The sequence below is a fragment of the Panicum virgatum genome, chromosome 3N (genome assembly GCF_016808335.1).
Source record: "Panicum virgatum strain AP13 chromosome 3N, P.virgatum_v5, whole genome shotgun sequence".
NCBI lineage: Eukaryota > Viridiplantae > Streptophyta > Magnoliopsida > Poales > Poaceae > Panicum > Panicum virgatum.
This window is the reverse complement of record NC_053147.1, coordinates 32050935-32062073: the sequence shown is the minus strand read 5'-3', so window position 1 is coordinate 32062073 and position 11139 is coordinate 32050935. Positions and strand designations below refer to the sequence as shown.

Here is an 11139-nt window from a genome sequence, read left to right as displayed (position 1 = left end):
CAAGTTTCGTTCCGCAGTACGCCTCATAGCTCTCTCCATCATCAACTCGTCCGCTGCAGGGATTCCATCAGCAGTGTTCAGAATATTAGCTCTCGCACTGCGATGTTTTCCCTCCATATAGACAGACCCACTTTCAGAAGCAGTCAAGACCGTACCTGAGACTTTAGTAACTGGCGTCATGAATCCAGTTGATGTCACGGTCTGACTAGGCGCCTCTTGACTAGGTACCACTGTCAACAAAGGTGATACTTCTGTGATGGAGTTATCAGTGGCATCCGACTATCCAGACTCCGTTTGTGGAAGTTGCGCCGACATACACTCCTTTGTAACCGGAGATGTTGTCTCTCTTTGAGTAAGATCATGCAAGTCTACTGCAAATAAATCAAGTGATGTCTTATTCAGATCATCAAAACAAATATTTGTCATTTGCAAGATCGAGATTGACTCACTGTCAGGGCATGTCGAAAAGCATAGAAGGTGGTATAGCATGCGGCTGACTCCCTGGCCGATTCACCCCTACATTGCTACCTGGTGTATCCATGCCGGCCACCGCAAACTGCTGCTGGTGGTCAGGTGCCTTCACTACTGACCCTTCAGCTGCACTCATTGTTTGCACAATATCTTTATGAGAACAGGGAAAATGAGACTGCATATCCGAGGAAACATCACCAGAATTGGAGGAAAAAAAGGATGATACTTACTAGTTGTGCGTCCAAGATCCGATGCAAAACCCATCTTAGGTTTTGTCACTGCGATATGAGGCAACTTATCAGTACCATCCATCAATGCTATCGGTTTCAATCCTGGATATGGGCGATTTTTCCCCAAAGGTGTTACAATGATAAAATGCTGCATAGGTGTAGGACCAGTCTTCCCAGCTTGTGGTGGTGAGGTATCTGTTTTGCTGTTGTTAAGGGTATAAGAGTCAATAGTCAAGGGTAGTATTGTATCTTCCTATGCTAGGGTTTGGGGTGTCCCATGTATATGTAGCCCTTTGGGCCTAACTAAATAGACATACAGAGTTCAGTCCTCCTCTTCTCCTTTCCGTGACATGAGATGAGGACGGGCCGCCGTCCGCCTCCCATCCGCGCGTGCGTCCGCCGTTCGCACGGCGCCGTCCCTGCTCGTCGCCTCTGCTCTACAGCAAGGCACTGGGGGCGGTTCTCTCCTCTGCCGTTGCTCCGCGCAGGCCGTCGCGCCCCTGTCCGTGCCGTCCGCGCGTGCGCCGCGCGGCCGTCCGCTCGTTGCCGGCCGGGGTGTGTGCGGCTCCTCTGTCCACCTTTATTTTCTGCTGGCAGGGGGTGTGGCTCCTCTGTTCTGGTGGTAGCTGTCCGCCTGCTCCTCTGTTCTGGTGGTAGCTGTCCGCCTCCACTTGCTACTGCTCTGTTTTGGCCGTCCGCCTCTGGCTGCAGCTGCTCAGTCCTGGTAATCATGGATCTGCTCGCTGTTTTGCTGCTGCTCGTTCATTTGCTTGCAGCATGCCAGCATTGCATTTGCATCTTCTGTTAGTATCTACTACCTATCTGCATCAGTCCATTGCTGCTCTATTTTGCTGTTGCTTGCTGCTGCTTCTATCCATAGTATCATGTCATATTTCTGCTATATTCATCCAAGTCAGTGTCAATCCAAGTCCAATTGCTCACATCTAGTTGGTCAATGCCGTGCGTGTCCACAAAATTCATTGTCAGATCAGAGCCAATTTCTTTGTCTTGTTTTATGGTTAGCTGAATCCCGTCGATTTAGCTAATCACATCATCATCATTATGGTGCGACAATGCCCTCTTGGTCCCTTTCGGAGCCGTTTTGCTCCACGTCATGATCAATGGCCATCTATTTGTCATCATCACCTTCCTGTCTCACCACTTGCCGTTTTGCAGTGGTGCTTTCTATCTTTGGCTGGTTTGACACATCTCACTCGTCAAGTTTAAAATCTCCAAAGTAAGGTTCATGTTGAAGAGTCAACGTACTGGTTTGTGAAGACTCGGGCTATTTGCTGAAGTACGGTTGTGAAGGCAATACCCTCTTGTGGAGGAGATCATCTACATCGACAAGTTCAAGAGTTGCACGCTTCGACGACATCTTTGATTTTGGACCTTGGATGTATCAATTTCATGTTTATGTTTAGTCTAGTATTTAGTATCAACTCTCCAAATGCAACGACATTGCATTTACGTTGTATTTGAGAGGGGGTGTTAAGGGTATAAGAGTCAATAGTCAAGGGTAGTATTGTATCTTCCTATTCTAGGGTTTGGGGTGTCCCATGTATATGTAGCCCTTTGGGCCTAACTCAATAGACATACAGAGTTCAGTCCTCCTCTTCTCCTTTCCGTGACAGCTGTCACTTTTCAATTTCTTGGCTGCTGTCTCCCTGTCGGAATCCTTAGAACCACCATTCCCTGTCCCAAAATCATCCTGATACATGTGGTTAACATCTTCAGCTAGAGCTACAACTGGCTCAAACGAATCATCTTCTAGCGTATAAGTGATATGATAGCCTTCTGTGCCAAACACCAAGTCAGTAGTGAGGGGTAACTGACTCTTGTCTAATATCCCGACTTTTACTCTTATGATTCCCATCTTTCTTTCTGTACGTGTACATGTCCACTTCTCGAGTAGTTCCTATTACTGTTCCTAGGGCCCAGAAAACCAAATAGTTTCTGTACGCATGCAGCACTCTGGTAATATGAACCCACACTTCTTCCAATTCATAAGTTGGAATAATATCTTGATTGTGCTGCCACACGGAAACAGTAAGAGTGACACCATGATTTTTCAGATGATATCCGATGTCGACCATGCTCTGCAACGCTTCATCGCTCGGGAACACAACCAAGAAAGAATCAGCGCCATGTGGTAAAGCCTCCCACCGCCAATCAGACCTAGTAATTCTAGCAAGCTCACTTTGGGCAATGTCAGCTGTAATCTGACTTGTAGTCCGCCTCAGTAATCTGCACAAATGCCAGTTCCTTTTTCCCAGACCCAAAAAAAGATGCGCTAGGCTTTAGAATTTTTAATATCGGACACTTGGATGATAGATGTGAATTCTTCTTATTGCAAATAATACAATCAAGATCTGCCTTGCACGCTTCACTAACATGCCCACTGCATTTGCATCTGAAACAAAAAGCTCTTCTTTTCTTCAAATTACCTTGATCGGTTTGCTGCTGAGGTTGTTGGTGTTGCTGTAAATTCTTTTGTGCTCCTTGCTGACTGGATTCCACAAACTCGCGACCCTCAGGCACAGGCACATACTGTCTATGTGTATTCCAACCTCGACCAACACCCTTGCCGCGCCCTTGCGGCTCACCTCTTCCAAAATGCTGCCCATCATGCCGGCCGAAACCATCACCACGTCCACGATCGAGGGCATCGCGGACCCGGCCCTGGGCGTCGCCACGCGCGGTGCCATAGAACCCACGACCAGGTGCCGCCCCGCGTCCAGGCCCGTTGCCACGACCGTCGTCCCCGCGACCGCGCCCCGGCAACGGCGCCCGCCGACCCCGATCAAAATCCCTAGGGTAGGGAGGCATCGAAGCAGCTGTGCGGCGCTCGACGTCGACGAAGGAAGGCCGGGGCATCGGCACTCTCGTTGACGGCGCAGGATACGGACTAGGGTTGGATGAGGGAACCGTATTTCCTTGAGATGGTTTGGTGGCACTTGAATTTTTGGCGAGCCTAGGCCCAGTCGGGAAAACATCCCACCAGGACCGGCCAAAATTTCTGGCCCTCTCGATTAGGATGTCTCTGCATGGTCGCGTCGGACTTGCAGACTTCTCTGGGATAGACTTCTCACTTTTCTTTGGAAAGAAAGCCTCCAAGGTGATCTCCGATGGCTGCCTTTTAGGTAGTGGACCTCTCCACGGTCGGACAACAAATCCTTTTTTTGAGAGTGGTTTGTTAGGCTGTTAGCTGAACGAAATTGTTCGGCTTTTATCGGTAGCTTCACTAACTTGTCAGATGAAGAGGAAGTTGAGGGGATGCACTGATAGTGATCCGGCATACTTCCTTCTGATTCCTTTCAGTTTCCCACCATCTCGTACCTTTGGGAAAACCAACTTCAACCCAGAAATTCTCGACCATATGCGATTGGTCTGTGGAATCCTCAGTGAGTTGGTCTAAATTGTTGATGAGAATGCGTGCTTCCTCTGAAGTGTATCCAGCCATGAGACATTCATGGTAGGCAGCGTCTTCAGGAGCGCAATGAACTGACGATGGAAGCCCTTGATTCAGACTCAGCACCTCAGGATCGGATCCTGAAGCAAGGGATGAGTAGGGGAGGGGGGGAGAAGGAGAGCAGACCTCGCTGGAGACGGGTGCTAGTGTGAGGCGCCGGCGGCGAAGGCCCACTGGACGGTGCTGCAACCTTTCCGGCGAAGAAACCTCCGTCGATGAGGGCTGCGGCCACGGCTGCGAGAAGGGCGCTGCCGTCGGTGGGGTGAGAGGACACTCCTGGACCAGGTAGCCATTGCCGGCCGGCTCGCCGGCCGGAAAGCCGCCCGCTCGGGATCGCCTCGCGATCGCCAGACCGGGAAAGCCGGGATTCAAAATTCAAAAGTCCAGCTCCCAACCCTGTATATTATTAACATATGCAAACATTTGCGCAATCTTGTAACTGTTTCTTGCACGGGACAAACTAAATAACACAGCTTTTTCTTTCGTAAAATTGTAATGGTCCACAGTGCTATAAACTGCCATGGCAGGCTGACGGCCTGATAGATGGACATATATTTATCATAACATATTAATATATGGCTGCATGATCTATGGGCTAACAGAGCAAGCTATAATATTTTACTGTGTTGTACATGCGAGGACGAACAGGATGCCTTTAGAACGCTGATCGCTGACGGAAACTGTGCGCCGCGCTTGCAGCCTGCTGGCACTTGAGCTAGTTGCTGTTTTGGAAGGTTCCCTTCTGTGGGCGGCCTCACCCGCTCCGCCGCCGAAACGGCCCATCGAAATAAAAAAAATTAATAACAAACAGCGGCAGCTGACCGGCCCACGCGGGAATCCGTCATCTGGATCGATCAGGCCGCTGCCGGTCAGGAACCGCGGCCTGCACAGGGACACAGATGGGCTCAAAAAAAGCAGTGGATGGGGCGAGAGCCCGAGGGGAACAAACAGAGGAGGAGGGCCCGGTTCGTGTCTGCACACACCACACAATTCAACGTCCTGGACCTAATTTACTTGCAAAATTCAAAATTCCAAAACTATCACATCGAAAAAGAATTTTACATCCCCTAAAAAAAAAGAATTTTACATACATGTAATATTAAATTCAGATGAAATAAAAAGCAAGTTGCATAGTTTGCTTGTAAATTGTAAGACGAATCTAATGAGTCTAATTAGGTTATGATTAGACACTTAATTACTATAGTAATTGCTACAGTACATATGTGCTAACAATAAATTAATTAGTCTTAATAATTCATCTCGTAGTTTACAGATGAATTCTGTAATTAATTTTGTATTTAGTCTATGTTTAATACTTCAAATATGCAAATATTCATTTTTTGTATTTCAAAAATTCTACAAACGCAATTAAACAAGGCCCTAGTTTTGCATGCAGCTGCTGCCACTTGATCAAGGGGGTCGAAAAATCAGCAGATCAGATCAGAGGGGCTCAACTCAACCACCTCGGCCGGCCCGGGCTCAACCCTAGCACAGCATTTAAAAGAAAAAACAAAAAAAACTGCGGTAGGGATACAATTCACAGGCAGAAACAATCTCTACCTGGTTGGACGGCGAGTTACAGAGCTCCGGCGACCGCCCCCGGTCGTGCGCCTTCCGTGATCCCCGTGAGCGGGGCCCGTGAGTCCGTGACACCACCTCCGCTGGCGTCACGCCCGCGACGTCACCCACCCGGGACACGGACCTTTCCCACCCGTCGAGGGAAGCAACCAACCCCTACCCCTGCGGGACGGATGCTCGTGGTGCTTTGCCAGCTCTGCCCCCAGCCCCCCACCACCGACCCCCGGAGCGACCCGGCAGCAGAGACCGCCGCACCGTGGTGAAAACACACACACACACACAAAAATGCGACTTCCGGCGGTCGTCCTGATCGGCGGGACAAAGTAAACGCATTTCTCTACAGGCGTAATAGTAGTACCGGCTCCAGCTAGCAAGCATTATAGTACATGTATATAAATATATGATATATCTTGACCAGGCCCATGTCAACTTAACGAGATTTAAAAAAACTGTTCTATGAATAAAAAGTACACTATTATTAGGACTAACTTGTCGCGTATCCCAATTTCCTCCGTCCAAAAGATATATAGTCGTGGTGGGGTGACCTCCCCTGACCTCGTATATCTACCCACTGATTCGCATTGGATATACTGTAGTAGCCAGTACTCCCTCCGTCTTATTTTGCTTTGTCTTAAGTCAAAGTAGTCTAAGTTTGACCAAATTTATAAAGAAGAATACTATCATCTAACACCTCAAATAAATAAATTAAGAAAGTATATTTCATTGTGGATCTAATTATTCTAATTTGACATTCAAAATGTTATTACTTTTTTCTATAAATTTGGTCAAACTTGCAACAGTTTTACTTAAAACAAACCAAAATGACTTACATTTCAGGTCAGAGGGAGTATGTAGTAATTTAACAAGTGTGCAATGCATCAATCTCTGTATGCCCTGATCCAAGGCGTACTTTTATTTGGAAAAAGAAATCAAACTTAATATATCTTTATTATCACCAATCAGTCAAATTGTACTCATGTTTAAGTGCGCATTGCTACATAAGGTACACATTGTATTCGAAATTTTACGTTGATGGACCAAGAAACCTTTTCAGATTCTGTGTGTGCGTGAGAGAGTTCGGTCTGCACTTACAAAAAAATTCCAAACTCTCGTAAACACTTTTCAAAAAAAAAGAACAAAACAAAAGACTACATAGTCTAAATGGTCCAGGTATGACTTATGAGCTTGACACAGGTTCAATTAATCAGCTTTCTATACTAGAACAAAAAAAAAATCCAACTCGCCAGCAGAGTCTTTTTTTTTTACTCACGGGCCCTCTATTTAACAATCACCCTCCTCAACGTCCTTCTCCAGAGCCTTCCCTTCCACTTCCCTCCCTCGGTCTCTCTCACGCTCACGCATCCATTCTCCAGCCAAACATCGCGATGGATGCAACGCCACTCGGCAAGAAGGCCCCGCCGGCCGCGCAGCAGGCGGTGGAGCGGCCGTCGCCCGAGCCCGACGACGCGGCGGCCGGCGTGAGGACGAGCGGCGGCGGCGGCGAGGACGACGACGAGCAGGTGGAGAGGTTCTACGCGCTGCTGGAAAACATCCGCGCCATGAGGGGCATGCTGGGCGCCACGGCCGCGGGGAGGAAGCGGGCGCGGGAGGCCGAGCCGCCGTGGCGGCCGGCGTTCAGGATGGAGGACTTCGAGCTCGACGAGGTCCAGTCCGACGCCCCGTGCTGCGACGCCAAGAGGGAGAGAAGCCGCGGCGCGGGGCGGCCGCCGGCGGCAGCAGGGAGGGAGACGACGGACGACGACGAGGGGGGCGAGGGCGAGGAGGTCGTGGAGGTGAAATGTCCCCGCCGGCCGCAGCACAAGGCGCGTCGCCGCGCGGGTGTGCTGGCAGTTGACAGGCTAGGCAGTAGATAGGGCGGACGCCGGGTCCAGATGCACGGATTGTGCACGTTTATGGTGTTAATTGCCCTTTACTAAGGAAACATGAATCATGTTCTCTCTCTGTCATGTATAATAATTATTATCACAAGATTTCAGGGTCAGGTACGTGTACTCTAACAGCCCTGTCCTGTTTATATCTGCAATAAATGCGACTGCCGTGGTTCTTTCGTGCTTGGCTAGCAGAAACACCGTAGGAAACACATGAGGTGCAAACTAGTGTTTTTTTTTTTGCAAATGGTGGAAACTTCAATTTGAACCACCAGATTAACATTAAGGGGCATAGGAGAGTGGATAATTTACAATTAAATATCTGCCTGTAATCACACTTTTGCAAATCTCCTGATTCCACTCCCCTTGCACACCCACTATCGTCACCATCCATATGTTGCATGGGAACTATGATGAGCATGTACAACTCTAAAAAATTTAATAATTCTACAATATATCCAAGTCAAAATTGGATTGCTTCAAAACAAGATGGCGCGTTGAGGGCTGGGGCGTGGCGAGGCAGTCGGTGATGTGGCGCAGCATGTGAATTAGTTCTACAACCATACTCTCCATTTAGATTAGATTTTACCGGGTGTAATTCACCAGCAAACGTGACATCATTTTCAAAAGGAAATTTCATGGAGTTTGGAAACCAGAGTATTTGAGTTAGTCCGAATATCATGTTTTTGCCAACTACAAGTATACCTCGTCGTTCCCTACTCTACGTATGTGTTTGGATTGAGGGTTCGATCAAAATAGATCTGTGTTTGGATGGAGATGTTGGTGGATTTGGTTCATCCCGTGAAGGAATAATCCGCATAGATGCAAGTTGGATCGATCCACTCCACCCAAAACGATCGGACGGGTTCAACCCACTTTGACCTGTCTCGCTCCGTCTGCAGACCGTCACGCGGGCGCAAGACAGGGGCTGGCTGCGGCGACGGCCAACAGGCGGGCGATCGTCGGATCTGTTGGGCTAGTGCGGGGCGGGGCGGCCAGTGCGGGTGGGCGACGGCGGCAGGGGTTGGGTTATTCTTCTTTTCATCAAGGGCGGCCGGATCTATGATGTTTCTTGACATCAAGATTCAATACAGCGATCCTATCAAAAAAAAAAAAAGATTCAATACAGCGCTGACGGGAGCCTATCTGGTTGGAGACAGAGGCGAGCAGGGCTTCAATTTAGTTTAGCTTGATGTTTCAAAGCCGCTTTTGCCAATTTCTTTCACATGATACATTCCAGCCTACTACTGGAGAATACACTTCTAATTAAACATGACAACATCATTTGTTTTAAAATTCCTACACACCCAAGTACCCTAGCAGAAACAAAATATATTGGGACATGGCATGGTGTGTCACTCCTTTTACTGAGCCATGATTTTGAACTGTTACTTAACGTGAGCACGGGGGATTCCTTTTTAAAGCTGGACCAGTGCTACAATCCTCAACACCAGTCCTAGCTCTGCCACTGATGCAACCTAAGCAAAAGCAACCATGTTCTAGCGCGTCAGGACTCACTTTATGTACCAGCTCTACCCATTTCTACCGCAGTGGGTCAAGTGAGAAACACGGATCGACAAATTCAACGCAAACTTGTACCACACAAATTGAACGCAAACACGGATCGGCCATGCATCAGCTTTTGGTCCGGTGCGTTCACACGTTTCCATTTTCTTGGGTCGCCGAGACCGACCAAAACCAAGCCGAATCGTCCCAGCCCGTGCATCAGCATGGTGCCATGGACCACCACCCCCAGTGTTTTACAGCGTCGCGCGCGCCGTCCTTGTGTCCCCCGTGCGATCGTCGCCGCCGCTGATCCGGCAGGGACCACCACTCGGTCGCTTTGTCACCTCACGGGAGCCACGCCGGGGAGGACGCCGCCGTACGACCACTTGCTCCGGCCAGCCTGCGGCTCGACGACGGCGACCTGGCCCGGGCATGCGCGCCGTGAACAGGTGACACCACGCCGATGACGGCACCGCCGTGACGTCATCTCGCTGCAGGTAGCGCTGCTGTACCCGAACGGGTAGCTAGACTGGTTGTAGTGGAAAATACTATTCTGCGGCTCTCCGTTTTGTCGTCGTCTCGTCTCCGTCCGCGCCACGACGTCGCCGTCGTCTGGAGTGAGCGCGCAGAAGCGGCGAGACCGCCGCTGGTAAACCTTTTTAATAATGGTTATTTTTTTAATGGTAGCCGCTGGTCACTTGAAGGGGTCGCCGTCGTTTCCGAGCTTGTGCCCACGCCGTCACGTCCGACCGGTATGTGGCGACGCAAGGATGATGATGCAGAGACCGCAACGTCGGATGACGAAGCGAAATCGTCCTTGTCATCACTCTCACACAGTGAGGGCTGAGGAGGAAGGGGCGAAATTGAAAAAATATCCCAGCTCAAAGTTTTGTGGTGGGCAGTGCTTTCAATAAAAGGAGCTAATACCCTCTCTTTTTTCACTAAAAAAAAACCCTACTCTCCCGTCACGATTAGCGCTGGTCTTATACAACAGGTATACTTTTAAGATCACTCTTTCTTTTTTCCCATTACCTTTTGTGTGCAAAATTGACATTGGGCACCCAAAAAATTAATACCAGTTGCGAAATAACTCCTACAACTGTGGACCACTAAAAATGGATTCTACTCCCTCCATACTCGAAAATAAAGTCGTTTTAGACAGCGACACGGTCTCCAAAACTTAACTTCAATTTCTTATTAACATTTATATTTTTATGAACGTATTTTCAAGACAGATCTATTCATATGGTTTTTGTATTTTGAAACTCAACAATTCATGATTTATATTCCCAATGTTTGACCCAAATTTTGTCCGAAATGACTTTCTTTTTTAGTATGGAGAGAGTATTTGTTAACAACTTGTAAGAGTGTGGCATGATTCTCATAGTGGTGCGAAGGGGCTTTAGCCCGGTTGGTAGCACGCCATGATGGGAAGCTACCGCTCAGGGGTTTGACCTCGCTTCGCGCAGAAAATTTCCTCGCTCGTCCCACGTCCAAAGCATAGTTGGGGTCCGGCTTAAGCGACGGGCCACAATTGTTGGACCGGTCTTCTCACGAGCAACGGGCCACTATGTATTGGTGGGGCAGTGGTTCGGAGGTCTTCTTGGCCTGTGTGAGAAGGTCTTCTTGTTAATACAATGTCGTGGGGGCGGTATAACCCCCTGCAGGTGGAGTTTTTTTTTATTCTCATATTGGTGTCAAAGTATGACAATGAATGTGATGAACTAAAAAAGTTATGGCAAATGGTGGCAACCTTATCATATGAACCATCAGACCTTAAATTCTTTAAAAAATATGACTAACATGTGGGGTGGCTGATTCAATATCATATTTTCTTTTGGGGATACATCACAACCTTTCGCCTTTTCTTTTTTATTACTTTGTATAGGACGGAGCGGGAGCCCACAAGCACTAGAGCAATAACCCATTTGTCGACTCTGCAGCATTCGAGCAAAAACCTGCAAGGTCGACCAGTTCAAGTCTCTGTTTCAAA

At 48.5% G+C, this 11139-nt stretch overlaps 1 protein-coding gene across 1 annotated transcript; it reads left to right on the top strand.

Annotated features, from left to right (window-relative positions):
* The first annotated feature begins 7079 nt into the window (after positions 1-7079).
* On the top strand, positions 7080-7831 carry LOC120665717 (NRR repressor homolog 1-like). The gene has a single exon (XM_039945374.1). The coding sequence runs from the start codon at positions 7137-7139 to the stop codon at positions 7623-7625; it is 489 nt and encodes a 162-aa protein (XP_039801308.1). The 5' UTR covers positions 7080-7136; the 3' UTR covers positions 7626-7831.
* The last annotated feature ends 3308 nt before the right edge of the window (positions 7832-11139 follow it).